At 39.5% G+C, this 19260-nt stretch overlaps 1 protein-coding gene across 3 annotated transcripts; it reads left to right on the top strand.

Annotated features, from left to right (window-relative positions):
• Positions 1-10896: 10896 nt before the first annotated feature.
• Positions 10897-18562, top strand: LOC132626774 (lipoamide acyltransferase component of branched-chain alpha-keto acid dehydrogenase complex, mitochondrial). 3 transcript variants are annotated; one of them, XM_060341765.1, is made up of 8 exons: positions 10897-10932; positions 12440-12586; positions 12969-13094; positions 13613-13986; positions 15852-16099; positions 16284-16372; positions 17925-18152; positions 18273-18562. In XM_060341765.1, exons 1-8 carry the CDS (start codon positions 10912-10914, stop codon positions 18384-18386), a joined length of 1347 nt encoding a protein of 448 aa, XP_060197748.1. In that variant the 5' UTR covers positions 10897-10911; the 3' UTR covers positions 18387-18562. The 3 variants fall into 3 exon arrangements, with proteins under 3 accessions (XP_060197748.1, XP_060197747.1, XP_060197749.1); XM_060341764.1 differs by lacking the exon at positions 10897-10932 and adding an exon at positions 10992-11425; XM_060341766.1 differs by lacking the exon at positions 10897-10932 and adding an exon at positions 12329-12349.
• The last annotated feature ends 698 nt before the right edge of the window (positions 18563-19260 follow it).

The following is a 19260-nucleotide window of genomic DNA, read 5'->3' as shown; positions in this document are numbered from 1 at the left end:
GGATAGAGATTGAGGGTGGTTGGAACGTTATGTTCGGGTAAGGAACGCAGACATCATTTCGGCCGAGGATATGCCCTTTCCGGAAAAGTGGAATAATAGACATAAGTTCCTCAAACGTGTTTCCTCCGCATGCGTTCAAGCTTACCTTTTTTTTTTTTTTGACTTTGTACAATATTTTAGCCAAGGCATGGATTCCTACCGCTGTCCGGAACTTCCCCGAGTGGGTTAAGAAAATCATTAGCCAACACCTTCATGATGATCGGACATGAGCAGACCTGTCCCGTGGCCGGTGGGTTGCACAGAACCATGGTAATCTTCCCCTTGATTCGGTACTCATCGCGTTCTCTTATTTTTCTTTTTCTTTTTATAACTCTTTTGATATTCAGGCTTGCCCAAGGGATCTGTGGAGCCAAAAACCTCACCAACGACTACGCCTGCCACACCGGGTTCTGACTTTGATACGGCGGGATCATCCTGGCTTATTGTCGCAGCCAAAAAAAGGCAAAGAAAACCCTCGATCAAGGGGCAGAAACAAAAGAAAAGGTCGAGGAGTGATATTCAGATCCTGAGGGACGAATCCGAGCCCGACATTATTCTTCGAAGAGTTGGTGCGGGTCCCTTCGTCGCCTCTGTTCCCGAGGAAAAAACTACTATTCTACCCTCGACTACAGGTGTGGAGGATGAAGTTTCTTTTCCACCGGTTACTAAGTATGTCCAAGCTGCGATTCCTCTAAGGTCAATTGAATTTATTGACATTTCAGGTTATGTTTCACCCGAGGCGGCGCCTTCGGTGAAGAGGCCTAGAAGGTCTGGAACAACTTCGGAAATCGAGCCTTCCCAAAGGGTTGAAACAATCCCAGAAGTTGAAGTTACTGCGGCAACTGACCCGTCGTCTGGTGTCGACCCAGCCACTGCGACTGAGGTACTTCCAACTACTGACACTGCTAGAGCTGTTTCGGCTTCTCCTCCTGCTCCTTCATCGAGGCCGGATAACCTCGATGATATGTTTGCCGGTACTCCTCCTGCCACGACCGAAGCCTCGGGTTTTGGTCATCTTCATATTTCACGAGCTATAAGGGTTGCCAACCGGTCCACTGAAATAGGTGCATGGTCAAAACTTGTTGAAATTTTCCCAGCCCCGAGCGTAGAACCGAGGAGGACTAGGTCGGCTGTGGTCACCGTCCCCGAGGACTGCAGTTTTTTATCGCGTCCCGTGGGGGTTGCAAGTTACCTAAGACCTCTTATTTCAGATTCAGACAAGGAAAAGATGGAGGGACTCCCATGGCAATGTCTTATAAATGAGGGCATGCATGCGGTTAATCGGGTAAGTGTTCTTATGCATTTCTACAGCATTGATATGCGATTCTCCGTTTTCGCTAATCAATTTTATAACTTCACTCCTTTTTCTTTTGCAGAGTGTTGTGCTTGTAAATGAAGGCTTCATCCGAGTCCAATGCGAAATAGAGGACTTGAAGGGTCAGCTCGATGCTCAGAGCCGGGAAACTGAGAAGTTTATGCTGCTTTTGCAGGAAAGGAGGACCAGTTGAGCCGAGAAGTCCCTCCTCCGAACATTCAATCTGAGCTTGAGGCAGCTAAAGCTGATAACCTCCGTTTAAAGGCTGAACTTTATGATGCGGTTGAAAAGAACCGGCTCCTGGAACAGTAACATAAACCTTGGCCGAGATAATGCCAATTTTGCTACGAGGCTCGGTGAATTTGAGGCTACTATCGCCCAGCATCGAGGTGAGCTTAACTTGGTCAAGGCCAATGCCGAGAAGGCAGTAGAAAAATTTCACAAGCTCGAAACCGAGAGAGCTACCAAGAGAGAGAAGCTGAGGGTATTAGAGGAGAAAGCCGAGACTCGGGCTCGGGCCATTGATGAACTTAAGGGCAAGCTCGAGGAGGCTACTGTGGCCAATGATCTTCTTCAGACTGAGCTTGAATCCGTCAACCAGGTTCGAATCACTCTACTTGAGGCGGAGTTCGAATTGGAAGAGAACCTGAAAAAAGCTGAGGTCGATCTGGAAGAATCTCTCAAAGATATGGAGGCTGTCGAGGCTCACACTATGCTTTCGATCGACTATGAACGTTGGAAATCCCGGCGAATTACCCTCGAGCAAGTAAAAAGGGGTTTGGGGGACATCCGGGCCCGGATACTTGAAGCCAAAGCTATCGAGGATAAGGCCAAGAAATCCCTCTATGCCAGCTCCGACGACGACTCCGAGAAGAATGTTTCTGAGGATTCCGGCTCCAATCATATTGGGTAGACTGGGGCCTGTACGGGCCTTCATTTTGTTTTTGTTCTTGATCATGTAAAAATCTAAGTGTAAAGCTTTGGTTTGTATATTAAAATTATATTTCCTTTTTGGCCGTTGTTTTCTTCATCCGAGTATAATTTTCGATACTTGCCTTATAAAAAAAATCGAGCCTACCTTAACTCATTGGTTATTTGGCTTTATTTCGTTCGGTTTGTTTTTAACCAAGGATTTTATCGAATGATTCGCCCGCGGGGCTTATTTATGCTTTGTGAATTCAGACGTCTCTGAATCACCTTGGGCATTTTGGGTCGAGGTCTTTCAATTATTTGAACCTTTTTCGATCGTTTGTAGATTAGGTTCGGACACCTGAATCCCTGCCCTTTTGTCAATCTTATGGTGGTGGTCCCCATTCGAGGGTGTTAAAAGATTTTGGGCTCGGTTCAATGTGACCTCTTTGCCTATGCTGAATTTCGACAATAGTCCCCAGTATAGGGTAGCTAATGAAATGACATATTTAAGACATATTTTTTCTTAACGTTTCTTCATATTGCAAGTGTCTATATACAATTTAAGGATTTCATCCGACTCCTTCTGTTCTTGCCGTAGCAAATACTAGCAGGACATTATTCGTTTGATCGTTTGGTCCTTATATTGAAGCCTAATACAGAAGGTTCAGGTTTACACAGAAATAGGAAGCACAAATTTCGAAGACCATTTCGAAGTAGACTTTGTTTCTTCGTTTCTTCATTTGCTTCGGTGAGCTGAACTCTTTTTCTAGCCTTGATGTGGGTATGACAGTCTTCTAGTGTTTATCCGTGAAGTATGAACGGGAAAACACTATCTAGTGCCTAGTGAATGATAGGCCTTTGGCTTTCGGACACTCTGCCCTGTTTTCATAAAGTAACACGTTGTACTTGTTGCCTCGTTAAAAACTTTGTCGGAAAACCCACTTTGGGACAAAACCGAACTAAGAAAAAGAGTGCAACACATGTCTTCAGACCTAAATCTAATCCCTCGGGATCTGTCCCGATATTAATTCTTAGCAGTAGTACTTCTTTAAATGAGCCACGTTCCAGTTGTTGCACAGCTGTTACCAGTCTAAGGTTTCCAGTTAGTACGACCCTTTGCCCATTACTCCGGTTATCTTGTATGGTCCTTCCTAATTCTAACCCAATTTCCCATCATCAGGGTTCTTGGTATTCAAGGTAACTTTTCGAAGTACCAAGTCCCCAACTTGAAAATGTCGAAGATTAGCCCTCCGGTTGTAGTATCTTTCCATTCGTTGTTTTTAAGCTGCTAAACGGACAAGCGCATTTTCGCGTAGTTCGTCCGTTAGGTCAAGTTTTACGGCCATAGCTTCCCCATTTGAGCCATCGGTGGCGTATTTGAACCGAAGCCTTGGCTCGCCAACTTCTACGGGAATTAGAGCTTCGGCCCCGTAGACTAACGAAAATGGTGTATCCGCGGTGCTCGATTTTGATGTTGTTCTATAAGCCCATAATACATCCGGCATCACTTCCCTCCATTTGTGTTTTGACGTTTCAAGTCGTTTCCTCAGATTTTGAATTATGGTTTTGTTCGTGGATTCCGCCTGTCCATTTGCACTCGGGTAATACGGAGTAGACACAATCTTCATGATCTTCAACCCCTCGAGGAAGTTATTAACCTTGTTGCCAATGAAGTGAGGGCCATTATCACAAGTTATTTCGGCAGGGATGCCAAAACGGCAAATGATATGGTCCCATATGAAGTCAATAACCTCCTTTTCTCTAATCTTTTCAAAAGCCAGCGCTTCAACCCATGGCAGGGGACCGATGATATCCATACCCTATTTCATAAACGGCCACGGAGATAGCACCGGGTGTAGCAACTCTCCGGGTTGATGAATCATTAGTGCGTGCCTTTGGCAACCATCCCATTTCCAGACGAAATTCTTTGCATCTTCCTCGATTCGGTTCCAGTAATAACCTGCTCTGATGATTTTCCGAACCAAGGCTTCCGCTCCAGAGTGATTACCGCAGGTACCCTCGTGGATTTTCCTCATCACATAATCTGTTTCTCCGGGACCCAAATATTTGGCCAGATGTCTGACGAAAGACCGACGATACAATTGGTCGTTTACCAAGCAGAACCGAACTGCTTTGGTCCGGAGTGATCGTGATTCTTTTGGGTCACTCGGGAGCTTCCCATCTTGCAAGTAGTCGATGTATCTATTGCGCCAATCCCAAGTTAGACCCATTGTGTTTATCTCGGCCTGCCCGTTTTCTACCGCCGAGTTCATCAATTGGACTACGGTACCAGGGTTGAATTTCTCTGCTTCGACCGAAGAGCCCAAATTGGTCAATGCATCGGCTTCGTTGTTCTGCTCCCTGGGTACATGTTGCAAGGTCCATTCTTTGAACTGGTGTAATATCACCTGAGTTTTCTCTAAGTATATTTGCATTCGCTCATCCTTTACCTCGAAGACGCCATTCACCTGGTTGACGACCAAGAGAGAGTCACATTTTGCTTCGATTACTTCGGCTCCCAGACTCCGAGCCAATTCCAAACCTGCAATCATAGGCTCATACTCGGCTTCATTGTTCGTCAATTTTATAGTTCCGATCGATTGTCTAATGACGTCACCGGCGGGGGCCTCAAGAACAATGCCTAATCTGGAACCTTTCAGGTTCGATGCCTTGTCTGTATGTAGATGCCAGATACCCGAAGCCTTTCCCGAGGTTAACAAAAGCTTTTTCTCTACCTCGGGAATCATGACGGGGGTAAAGTCCGCCACAAAATCGGCTAAGATTTGAGATTTAATAGTTGTTCTAGGCTTATACTCGAGATTATACGCGCTAATCTCTACGGCCCATTTGGTCAGTCTACCTGATAACACCATTTTATACATGACATTTTTTAGCGGGTAAGTAGTTACTACACATATGGGATGTCATTGAAAGTAAGGTTTTAGCTTTCTCGAAGCACTTACCAATGCCAAAGCTAACTTTTCGAGGTGCGGATAATGGGTCTCTGCATCTCCTAAGGTCCTACTCAGATAATATATTGGAAATTGTGTACCTGCTTCTTCTCGGACCAAAACACCGCTTACCGCTACCTCGGATACGACAAGGTATAGAAATAGCTGGTCGTCTGCCTTCGGTGTGTGCAGCAGGGGCGGGATCGATAAGTGCCTCTTCAATTCCTGTAAAGCCCTTTGACATTCTGGTGTCTAGACGAAGTCACTTTTCTTTCTTAGTAATGAGAAGAAACGGTGACTTTATCCGAAGACCTCGAAATGAAACTGCTCAGAGCTGCTATCCTTCCTGTGAGCCTCTGTACGGCCTTGACATTGTTCACCACTTCAATATCCTTAATGGCTTTGATCTTGTTCGGGTTGATTTCAATTCCCCGGTTTGAAGCCCAAGAATTTGCCCGATCGGACACCGAAGGCACACTTCTCTGGGTTCAGTTTCATGTTGTATTTGTGAAATACATCAAAGGTATCCTGCAAATGTTTTAAATGGTCCTCTGTTTCTAGGGACTTGACTAGCATGTCATCAATATAAACTTCCATTGTTTTCTCGATCTGTTCTTCGAACATTCCATTAACTAGGCGTTGGTAAGTTGCTCTGGCATTTTTCAACCCAAATGGCATGACATTGTAACAATAAGTCCCATACCGGGTAATAAAAGAAGTTTTCTCTTGGTCCTCCGGGTTCATCCGGATCTGGTTGTACCCGGAATAGGCATCGAGGAAACTCAACATCTCATGCTCGGCCGTCGCATCAATCATTCGATCAATGTGAGGCATGGGAAATGAATCCTTCGGGCATGCTTTGGTTAGGTCTTTATAATCAATACACATTCTAAATTTATTACCTTTCTTTGGCACCACAACTACGTTAGCTAGCCAATCCGGGTATTTTACCTCCCGGGTAGAGCCTATTTTTAAAAGCTTTATTACTTCTTTTTTTACGAAGGCATGTTTTGACTCGGCCATTGGTCTCTTTTTTTGCTTCACCGGGGTGAATTTCCTATCGAGGCTGAGCTTATGAGTTGTTACTTCTGGTGGTACACCTGTCATGTCTATATGGGACCACGCAAAACAATAGGAATTAGCTTGAAGAAATTTAATTAACTTATTCCTGAGCTCCGAGGTTAACCCCGTGCCCAGGTATACCTTTCTATTCGGTAGATGTACGAACAAAATGATTTGCTCCAGCTTCTCCATGGTAGATTTGGTTGCATCCGAGTCATCCAGTAATACAAACGATCTACGCATGCCGAAATCGTCCTCTTTACCGGCCGGGTCCGTTTCCTTCTGCTCCACTTTCGAACCCGTATTCTTTAATTTCTATTTTGTGTCCTTGCCTTTGATTGATTCATCATCTATTTGATCCGGTTTCTTTGGAAAGAGGGGTGCTTCCTCGACCGCGAACATTTCCCTTGCTGGGGGCTGTTCACCTTGGATAGTTTTTATCCCTTCCGGGGTTGGGAACTTCAGCAACTGATGTAGTATCGATGGTACTGCTCTCATGCTATGAATCCATGGTCTGCCGAGTAAAGCATTATACTTCATATCTCCCTCGATGACATAGAACACCGTCTGCTGTATGGTGCCGTCAATAATGACCGGCAAAGAAATTTCTCCCTTCGTAGTCTCACTTGCCATATTGAACCCGCTGAGTACCCGGGATAATCTGATCCAGTAACTTCAATTTCTCCACCACTCTCTATCGGATAATATTAGCTGAACTATCTGGGTCAATCAAAATACGTTTAACCTGTGATTTAAAAATAAGGATAGAAATTACCAATGCATCATTGTGCGGTTGAATGATGCCTTCTGCATCCTCGTTACTGAAGGAGATGGAGCCCTAGGGTACGTAGTCCCGGATCCACTTTTCTCGCACAATTGAGACCTTTTTTCTTTTCATCACCGATCCTCGTGGTGCATCTGTTCCCCCTATTATCATATTTATCACATGTTGAGATTCCACCGGCTCAGCTAGTTTGTGACTCTCCCTTTCTTTGTAATGACTTTTGGCTCGTTCACTCAGAAATTCTCGAAGGTGGCCATTTTTCAATAAACGAGCCACCTCCTCCCTTAATTGATGACAATCTTCAATTCTGTGCCTATGGGTCTCATGATACTCACACATCACGTTCGGGTCCCGTTGACTCAGGTCGAATCTTAATGGCCCTGGCCACCTAGCCTCCGTGATACGGCCGATAGCCGAGACGTGGTCCGAGGTATTGATGTTGAAGTTGTACTCCGATATCCTCAGTATGTCTTTATTGCTAGCCGAACTGCCGGCGTCACTTCTAAATGGCAGGCCTCGACTGCTTGATGGGCGCTTAACTCGTTTATCACCTCTACTAGAGAAGTGATTGGGGCCGCTCCTTGATTTATCCGACCTGAAGCTAGGATTTTCTGATTGAGAATATAGTCGGTATCTTTCCCTCGATGGTCTTCTCTCCGCTTCATAATTTTTTCTCGATCTCTCAGAGTTTTTGCTCATATTTATGGGCCCCAAGGAAAGTTCGAGCTAATCATCCTCTACTCGAATCTTAGATTCGTACCTGTTATGGACATCTGCCCAGGTTACAGCCTCGTACTCCAACAAGTTCTTCTTCAATGTAAATGAGGCAGTCGAGCTTCGGGGATTGAGTCCCTTGGTGAAATCTTGCGCTGCCTATTCCTCTGGAACCGAGGGCAGTTCCATTCGTTCCCTGTGGAAGCGGTTCACAAACTCACATAGTAGTTCATCATCTCTTTTAGCGATTCTAAAGATATCCGCCTTCCTGGCCTGCACCTTTTTGGCTCCGGCATGAGCTTTGATAAACGCATCTGCGAGCATTTCGAAAGAAGTGATAGAATGCTCAAGCAGGTGGTCATACCAAGTTAACGCCCCTTTCGAGAGTGTTTCTCCGAACTTTTTCAACAACACCGACTCAATTTCATCTTCTTCGACATCGTTGCCTTTTATGGCACAAGTGTACGAAGTCACGTGTTCCTGCGGGTCCGTTGTACCATCGTATTTTAGAATATCCGGCATCTTGAACTTTTTCGGGATTAGCTTTGGTGCCGCACTCGGAGGGAAAGGCCTTTGAATATATCTCTTTGAATCCGGCCCTTTCAAAATCGGTGGAGCCCTCGGGATCTGGTCCACCCGAGAGTTATATGTTTCCACCATCTTCTCCGTTGAATCCACCCGTTTAGCCAAAATCTCGAGCATCTTCAAAACCTTGGTAGACGAACCGACTCCAGATCCGTTGCTCTCGACTATCCATGCTTCCTCCCGCCTTGGTTCAGTAACCCCTTTTGGCCTTGCCGGCGCTACCTTATCACCCTTGCTCTGAAGCTGAGCTATGGCAATCCCTTGTTCGGCTATGGTGGTCCCTTGTTCCTGCAACATTTCAAATATTAAACGTAAGGTAATCTCATCCGGAGTGTCCGGTGTTTTTCGACCTTGAGCCTGAGACAAAGTAATTGAGTTATGAGTATTCAAAGGATCGGTGGCCGAAAAGGCGACATTCTCCTGATTAACGGTATTTTGCTGGTTGAGGCCTTCTCTCGAGTCGACAGCATTTGGGTCGGCTGGATCCGCAGGTGGGCTTCGTAACCCGCTGTTGTACTTGTTTTCAGCTACTATCTCGTTGTTGTTCACATGACCGGAGTGACCGCTGCTTGCCATTTCGTACGTTTTTTTGTGTAAATCCACAAATTCTTCGATCAGTGGGTGAAAAAAGAAGTAGCAAAGGTTAAACCACCACTATTATCCTAGGCCCCACGGTGGGCGCCAAACTGTTTGCCCCAAATTACGGGTAACAATTAGATTTGTATGTGGTGAAATAGGATATGTGGATGAACTTTAATCTTTTAAGTTGGTATGAAACGTCTATGGATGTGTATATTATTATATTTATATATGTGTATAAATAATATATTAGTATATGATATGAGCAAAAATATGCCTAAACGATGAAGATGGATTAGACCAGCTGTTGATGAGCAATACGAATCCGGACCAAAATACTTTGAAAAGAGCTTTTATACTTCAGATGGTTACAATGATATGTTATGAGAAAAAAGCTAACCTACAAAAGGGGAGGGTTGCCCTCTATTTATAGGTTTTTCTTATGGGCCCTTAGTACAATACAAAAAGCCTTTATGAATAAACCCTAAAAAAGATAAGGCTGGTCCGTCCGGTCTGACACTCGTACGGTTGTCAGCGCAAATGGCGGAACGGTTTTATGACGCGTGGTAACCTCACAACTGGTTATCCGGACCAACGGACACGCTCATCTGGGCTAAGACAATCCTGACCAACGGACACGCTTATTTTGGTTTCGGGTCAACTGTGTCCGATACAACATCCCCGGTGTGGAGCAAAGATTGAACGTGCTCGTACCCATTTGGACCTGTCTTTGGCTCCGGCCTCATCGGTCATGCGTTGACCCGGTTTTTACCGTATACAGACATCATATGATTACTAAATTTTATCTGCTACAACAATAAAATTAAAAATTATTGTGTTATAATAAAGTAATTGAACTATATGTAAGTAGTTCAAAAAATAAAAATGACAGAAAGTCAGACTTTCGGTACCAACTTAAAAATAACCAGGTACAACACGTTGGATAGATTAAATTTTAATAAAATTAAAACTAAGAAAAATTGTGACGGACGATATTTACAAAATTTCCTAAGTGTTAAATAATTCAAATGTTAACATGATTATAGCTTAATTGTATTCGACATATCTCCCTATAATATTATTTATTTATAGCAGAGATAAATAGTAAAAAATTATGTCGAATACTTTGACCCCTTTAGATGACTGATTGCCAAATAAGCCAGTCTATCAGAAGTAGATAATATTGATGATGTGTTACAATAGTTCACGTGTAGTTGGTCATCTGAATATTCAAAGGAAAAAAATCATTTGTTCTGATCCTTTAGTTAAAGAAAAGAGAGATCGTTACCATTTAGAAAACTTCAAAATATTATTAAACCTGAGTTTGGTGAGGTGAGAAGAAAATGGAACGGAAAGACAATTATTAGAAGAAGAAAAAAAGGATATATAATACCATCGTTACGCTTGAGTTTGCATTTTATTACAAATCATTTTTATATATCACCACGATATTATTTTAAACACTACTTTACCAAATTCAATATAATTTTATAGTAATATTACCTCTTGACAAAAGGAGTTGCGAGTATTTTTTAAGAAAAGAAAAAGAAAAATACTTTCTTCGTTTTGTAATCCCACAAGTAGGGTCTAACTACACATACACTATCCTTACTTTGGCAAAGAAAAAGAAAAATACTTTCTTCGCTTTGTAATCCCACAAGTAGGGTCTAACTACACATACACTATTCTTACTTTGGCAGATAGCGAGATTGTTTCTGAATACCCTCTGCTCAAGTAAAGCAAAAATACAAAGTCATGAAATTCAGAAAGGAGAATTTTTTGTGTAAACATAAAAATTGAACAATTGGAAAATTTAAAAGCTATGTTAATCTCAAATACAAAAATGTGTCACTCGAATAATAACAAATCATTATCAAATAAATTGAAGTAATATCTGTAGATCCCAAAGATTACTATCACAGGTAGTTACTTATAGAAGTTGGTCACAATGTTGTGAATTGTGACATGGCATGGCTTGTTCTTTTCTAATTGTAAGTACTATAATTTTTTTTTTCTTTTTTTTTTTCTTTTTATTTTTAGAATTTATAGTGTTTTCTACTTCAAAAGTAACCCATCTTTTTCTCATTTCTGAAGCAAAATCATGTTCAAAAGTTTCTGAAAAAATTCAGAGTATAATTTCAGCTAGTCTTTAGTCAACGACAGACAGAGAATTTATATTCAGCAAACACACTATAGTTGTCCACATTCATAGGAGTATAGTATCTTAAAGTGTCCCACTTTTTCTTGATTTGCTGACTCAATAAATATAATTGAAAAACCCAGCAAGCAACTCTCACCAATTCTATTACCATGATTTGCCGGAAAATTTATCACCGGAATTCTGTCCGGCAGAACATTTTCCGGTGGTTTTCTGTTTCTCCGGTGGCAGCTGCTACTACTACTGTATTATGTAGTGCCAAGAATATTCAGTCTCAACTTCACTTTTTTAGAAATTATACGACCCCGTTTTCCTCATTTAGTAAGGTGACAATTCTTGATTTCTTTCTTCTTTCCTTTTGTTATACTCTTTAGTTTCATAATATCTTGTTGTAATAGTTTGCTTCTTTTTTTTCAAGATTATCTAGGGTAGGTGAGTGTATTCATTTGCTTTTTACCACTATTTGTGTGTCACAGTACTTTGCTTTAATAGTAGAATCTGAGTGATGTGGTACTTTTGTTGATCTTGTCAAATTGAATACTCAAAAGGGTGATCTTTTCACTGCCTTTTGTTTGTTTTTCCTTCCTCCACCATCAACTCCCCCCCCCCCCCCCCCCCCCCCCCCCCAAAAAAAATATATGGGATTATCGAGATTCTGGATTAAGATGACAAAATTAGATGAACTTAATATAGTGGAATCATTACTGGCCTGCTGCAACTTATACAGGGACAGCAGATTTTGATGTGGCTGTAATCTGGCATTTTTGAGGTTTTCAGCTGTTCAAGTAATTGGCAGAATCTTATTCTCAGACAAAAAAAAAAAAAATAGAGTAATGGGTAGAATCGGCTGCGTGTGGGGTTAATTTCGAATCTGTGTCAGAATAGTTTCTAAAGTTAGTGTTTCTTTTCATCTAGTGGTGTGAAGATTAAGAATCATCAGTAGCATTCACCAAAGTTGATCAGATCATGGAATTTGTTCCCTCTTTTAAAAGAACGTTCACTTGCAGTGGCAGAACTAGAATGTTTAGTGTACCGTGTCAATATATGAATAGGTAAACATACAAGGACATCAGGGGATTCAACACATAGTATATACATAAATAAAATTTACTTACCTACACAGTGTAATTTTACTGTGAAGCCTTGGATACATGTGGCTCCAACGGTGCTCACTTGTTTTCTTTCTGCAACATGTTATCTGTCTGTTTTGCATCAGTTCTTCTTGAACCTATCAGAAGTTCTCGATGCAGGTTTTATTTAATAAATTTTTAGAAGTTACTTTCTCTGTAAGTTAGCAAAATCTGGTTATTCTGTTGTTTATACCATGTTTTTTTTGGCAGTCAAATGCTTCATTTACTCTTAGGGGGTACAGTTTTTCAACTCAAGTTGCATTGAATCTTCCTGCTGGTGGGGTAATTGATATACCTCTGGCACAAACTGGTGAAGGCATTGCTGAATGTGAACTTCTCAAATGGTTTGTTCAGGAGGTTAGTGGATGTTTCTTGTAAATATATAGGATATTTTACACCATACTTTTTCTCCTTTAGTAAATGATTTTTCAGCTATGTGCCTATGTTAGACGCCCAACTGGTTGACTTGTTTTAAAATTTTAACTTGATGTGAGGTGCATTAGCTTTTTTCTCTGGCATGGTGGAACTTCAAGCCAATTATTCTTTGAAGTAGAATTTACATGTATCCTTATGCCCATACTTGTACAGCAAACTGCAAATGTTTTGCTCCTCATGATTTTGCCCATTACCCAGTTGGTCCTCATAATCTTCTCTTATTAGAAGCTAATTACTTGTATTACCATATAGTCTATGAAACATTTTGTAGAATTCATTCTGGTACTTCTTCTTTTTTGGGCAGGGGGACCAGGTTGAAGAATTCCAACCTCTTTGTGAAGTTCAGAGTGACAAGGCAACGATTGAAATAACAAGTCGTTACAAAGGAAAAATTTCTCAAATCCTTCATGTTCCTGGTAACATCGTCAAGGTACAACACTGTAGTCATAGTGTATTGACCACACTGAAATTCTTCTAGTATTTAATCTTTTGTCTTAAGGATTTGTTTGTTTAACTGCACTTTAATGATGACATCAGGAAGTAGTTGGAGAAACAAAATGACATCTTGAAGTGGGAATTCCAAGATCAAATTCCGGGTTATTTTACAATCAAAGAGGAAAAAATTAGCTTTTGTCCCGTTTAAAGATAACCCTCAAATTTATGAGCAAAGGACATGGAGAATAAGCTCACTTTTCAAAGAGATCAGGCCATATAGAAAACTAGCTTTTATGTGTAGTGTGCTTTAGAACTAAGCTTGTAGAAATATTGAGCAAACATGTTGTTCATAAGAAGAAATGAGCCCTCCTTTGTACCTTAGAGATCGATGTCTGTTGAATTATTTTGATGTTGTGGACTCACATCAATAGCTGGTCTATCATGCTTCATGGATAGCTGTAGAAATCCCAAGGCTGTTTAAGAACTAGACATCTTCTTTAACAAATTTTGTAGGTTGGAGAAACACTTCTGAAGATTGGCGTTGATGAAGTTCCTAATCCTATTGAGTCTTCTGATCCTTCAGAAAAGATGTCATCACTAGAATCTGATATTAGTGGTTCAAGTGACATCAGCTCTGTGCCTGAAAAAACCAAGATTGATGGAGTGTCATCCACACCTGCTGTCCGCAACCTTGCAAAGCAATATGGTGTAGACATAAATGATGTACCTGCAACTGGGAAAGGTGGACGGGTACTTAAAGAGGATGTGATAAATTACGCAATGCAGAAAGGACTAACTAATGAAGCACCAGCATGTGCACAACAACAACATTCAGAGGTTTCATCTCTCATTGGAGGGGGATATGAAGATAGGACACTTCAGCTAAGGTTAGTTACAGCCATAAAGAGAACTCAAACTTGCTCACTTTACTGTTTCCAAATGTTACTGGAGACTTCTGACTGCATATGGGGCGTAGTTTTCATTAGTGAGAGACGTTCTTTGAACAAAATTTGGTTGATAGGAGTGTGTTCTTTGAACAAGTTTCTTCAAGTGTGTGTTGTGAAATTGAGAAGCATGTTACCACAATAAAGAACTGACATTATATCCTAAGAAAGCACGTGTGATAGCTTGCTTGTCACTCTTAATCTCTAGATTTAACAAAGTTTAATGGTCACTACGAGTTCTAGATGAGCTGGCTACAGATTTCTATAAGTTCCCAAGTAATCCATACTACAAAAAAATTTTGTCGAAAGCATTTCACAACTCTTTGCCCTATTTCTTAAGACTAGTCTCTGGGAACGTGCGTCGCACGTTTATCCCAAAATACTCAAATTTTTAAGCTTTCTTTGAGCTACAAAATAAAAATCCAAACATATAAAAGAATAACAACTTAGCAACTTGAAGTTAGGAATACTTGCAAACTTGATGCTACTTTAATGACATATATAGTAATTTAACTTAAAGACAAATACATACTCGAACATATATAAATATATGCACACACTAAAATATTTACCTCGTAAAGGTAACTATTATGCATGAAAAATGAAAGCCAAACTGGTACATATATTCAATCCCGTCATGATCAACCCAACACAGTCAAAAGTCGTATATGAATCTTGCTTCAACTCAAACATATGAATATTATAAAAATGAAAAGGCAAAAAAAAAAAAAAAGTGAGATGATTGTATAGTAATTATTACATAGCATAAAAAGGAAATTACAACATCGTAAAAAGATTATAACCCATAAGCACAAACAAAAATCTTCAATGAAAATTAAGATGCAAATGATGAATCAATGGAAGTAAAATTTACTTTTTGTACATATATATTAAATCTTGAACACTCAAAACATATATACAACTTTAAGTTAACTACTCATAAGAGAATGAAAAGCTAACAGAAATCCAAGGGAATGCAATTTGAAATAATAAGGTGTTAGAGTTACTGTAGGAGTCGGGAGCTTCCAACATCATGATTTATTCTCGGCTCAAGAATTAGTTCAAGAATAGTAGAATAATTATTTTTTATATATGTGGTCATATCAAATTTTAAGAATTGATTCAAAAATCATAGGTGGAATATGCCATATTTGTATAGTTTCAGTGCTTCCAGGTCTGTGCCTATATATATCTGTTTATCATCAAGCTATCAATAAAGAAATGACCATTCAAATTACAATATGCGTTTTGGTAGATGAATAAAGACCATGTTCTGGTATTAAATGGTACTCCTCAATTATTTTTACAGTTGCAAAGAGAAATAAATTCTACAGTTGGCTGATAAGAATATTTAATCTATAATAATGATAAAATGTTTGTTTACGTTTTTGTATGAAGAATGTTATAGGAGTAGAGTTTGAGTGGAGGATAAAATGGTCACTCAATATTTTATGGACATTTTGTTAATTCAATTTTGCACTTTGGAGCTTCCCACTTTTAGTATATTATGATTATGATGATGCTTAAATATATTTTTTACACTGCAACTAGTTCTCCAAAGTTTGAAATGCACGAACAATTTGTGGTGGCAAATTTAGATGCATATTCTTTTTTTTCTTTTTGGTAAAATATGTTCTGTTTGTATTACCTAACAGAACTTTTTTATTGATTTAAGCAAAACAGCAAAGTAAAAGCTGTTTCATAGTTCTTAACTGTTGATCCAGAATAGATGCATATTCTTTTTAAGGGAGGTTTTTTTTTTTTTTTTTTTAATACTTATTGATTGCTGTTGGATCCTTATGCTACAGGGGTTATCAGCGTGCCATGGTTAAGTCAATGACATTAGCTGCAAAAATTCCACATTTTTATTATGTAGAAGAGATGAATTGTGGTGCACTTGTGGATCTCAAGACATCATTCCAGAATGAGAATTCTGATCCAGAGATCAAGCACACATTCCTTCCTGTCCTCATAAAATCACTTTCGATGACTTTAACTGCACATCCCATGCTAAATAGTCGCTTCAATGAAGAATCCTATGAGGTCATCCTAAAAGGTATAGCAAATGCATAATTCTAAATTTCCATTGTTAAATGTTCCCCTGCTCATCAGCATAGTAAATATAGCTTACTTTACATGATTAGTGACCATATTGACAATTATAGATTTTGTGTTATTCTCTTCTTATTTTGCACGTTCTTCGTCCCTATTAATGGTACTGTTTTCTTCCCACAATCTAGGGTCCCACAACATTGGAATAGCAATGGCTACTCCAAATGGTTTGGTTGTACCAAACATAAAAAATGTTCAGTCTCTCTCAGTCTTGGAGGTTAGTTGGCAACTCTTACCCCAATAAATTCAATTTTGTTTCTCCTCTGAAATATGATATTTCTATCTATTGTTTCTCCTCTCATATAATTACATATCTATGTTGCTCGATGTAATCTACTTTTTTTTTAAAAAAATAAAATAAAAATTAAATCTTAGTTTAACATGACACTTTACCAGTTTAAAAAAAAAAAAAGATTCTGACAAATGCACACTTAAGTGAGCAAAGTGAGCATGATATTGGAGGCTGAGATTACTAATGAAAGAAGTGTAGAAGTTCCTTGTTGCTCTGTAGATTCTCGTGTGTGAGTATTACTTTAGTATCATATGATGTGGGTACAACCTTCTTTATGATAGTCTAAGGTTGTCTAGTTTGGCTGAACAATACAAAGAAATTGTTAAGAGATATTATGGAGGAACGAATAGAGGAGGATTTTGGCTGAACAATACAAAGAAATTGTTAAGAGATATTATGGAGGAACGAATAGAGGAGGATTTAAAGGCAAATGGACTTGGCTAATTTGTTTATACTTTTTTATGATGGTGGTGGCCGGGCCACCTCATGCGCACCTAGACTATTTCACCGGATACCTGCTACCTCCCACCAGGTACCAGGTAACTCTACCCGCCAAAGATTAGCCAGCTTGCGCTCACCGCGACTATTCCACCGGCTTATTTTATTTATACTTTTTTGTATTATCCTTGAATCGATTTGGTGTTACATGTTAACATTTGCACCTCCTCTCATTTGAGTGTATAAGCAAGTTGTTAAATGTAACATTATCTTTGAGGAGGAAGAAGTAGTTCCAGATACAAACAGTCTGATGTTAATCACAGAGAGAGAATGAAGTTATCACAGGGGCGGGTCTCTGATGTGGGCATTTGGTCTTGGTAGAGAATTTGCTCAGCTCAAAATTTAATAAATTCTAGTTGATAAAGATCATCTTGTAATGAAATGAAAACGATAGGAGAAGTGCTTTTCTTTACTGTGGTGTTGGAATACAGAAGCTAGAAGGAGTACATTGATAATATCCATAGACATCCTTCGTTTATTAATCAAGGGATAACCAGAAATCCTTGATTTACTACATCGGGTGCTGTATCTTGCTCGTTCTCTTCACACTAGCAAACTTTATAAATTTTCTGCGTCTGATTCTCTCCACACTGTGAAAGGAAACTTTTTTTGACTGATGTAGCTCAGCATTTGGTCTTTTCCCTTTTCTCTTCCCTTTTTCTTTCCCTTGCTGACGCTATTTCTCATGGTATCTTGCTTGTTCTGTTCAATACACGTATCCATTCAATAGAAGTAATCCATTTTCTGTGTTTGATTTGTCTTACCATATTGTGAAAGGAGGCTGAGAGAACTATTGACTATGTAATCTCAGAACGTGACTTTTTCTCCTCCACCTCCCTTTCCCTAGCGATACTATTTTTCATTGTCCAAGATCAACTCCTTTTATCTTTTTTTTTTCATATATATTCATATACTACCAAATGCCTGTCTGTGCTGCCTTTCGAGTGTAGGTGTTAACTGGATATGTATTCTGCTGCAGATAACAAAAGAACTGTCACGGCTACTGAAATTTGCTAAGATAAACAAGCTTAGTCCTGATGATATATCAGGGGGAACTATTACTCTAAGCAATATCGGAGGAATTGGTGGAAAGTTTGGTTCCCCGCTTATAAATTCACCTGAAGTTGCCATCATAGGAATGGGCCGGATCCAGAAAATTCCACAATTTGCTGAAGATGGGAATATATATCCTGCATCAGTCATGACGGTATGTAGTAATTTAAAGACCTTCGTGAGGCACCCTTCACACATTGCTATAATCAGGGTGAATTCATGAAAAATGTTTCAGTATCTCATATGGGATGGTTTTTTTTTTTTTTTTTTCCAGATAAATATAGGTGCAGATCATAGAGTTCTTGATGGAGCAACTGTTGCAAGGTTCTGCAATGACTGGAAAAAGTTTGTTGAAAAGCCAGACCTCCTGTTGTTGCATACAAGATAAATTCTCGTATCCGAAAGTTGATCTGAAATAATGTACGTCCATTCCAAGAAAAAGGCTCATTTTGGCCTTCCTTCTCATTGTATTGTTGGTATAGAGATCAATTGGCTTATAGATGTCCTGAAAGAAAGAATCACTAATCTAATAGATGAAGGCATGTTAGTATGCAACGTTACCTAGTTTGCTGTTGTACTTGGGAAAGAATCTGTTGTCGTATTGTGACAACAATTTGGTTGGGGGGGGGGGGGGGGGGGGGGCAGAAATATTTTTACAGACACTATTCTTCATAAAAATAAGCATTAGTTTTAAAAGTAACTTATTGAGTTACTAGTGAATTTGACCGCGCAAGAATATATTTTCTTCTACATAATTTATATTGCAAATGCGTAAAAAAAAAAAAAATTGAAGTAACATGATAATGAAAATAAAGAGTAGAGATAAAGAGCAAAGGAAAATAAAAAGCTTTTGTCATTCGAACTCTTGCTTTTTGTTTGTTTGTCCTCATACTTGAAAAAAGAATTAACATATTGTTGTTTGATACACAATGTAGAGTTTAACACAATCTTCTGAATCTTCCTAATTGAAATTTTTGAAAACTTTACCTTGACTACAAAGCACAATATTTGGCACCATATAATATCTTTCTTACGTGACTTCTCTTATTTTTTCTATGTCACATGAGTATGCATACGTATCTCCAATCATAATTCATTTGGTCGTGCCGTTCTAATTGTCTTATCCTTGGATGAGTAAGTAACTAATGCCTATTTCAAGGAGCTTATTTTCTTCGCTCTTCGCTAGTTCATAAATTTTAAATACTCATCAGGGTACAAAACTGCAATGGGAAAGTTACATAAATACAAGTAAATAAGTAAAA

This window comes from Lycium barbarum, chromosome 2, assembly GCF_019175385.1.
Source record: "Lycium barbarum isolate Lr01 chromosome 2, ASM1917538v2, whole genome shotgun sequence".
In the NCBI taxonomy this organism is placed as follows: domain Eukaryota; kingdom Viridiplantae; phylum Streptophyta; class Magnoliopsida; order Solanales; family Solanaceae; genus Lycium; species Lycium barbarum.
Note: the sequence above shows the minus strand (reverse complement) of the source record. Positions and strands in the feature narration are given on the sequence as shown.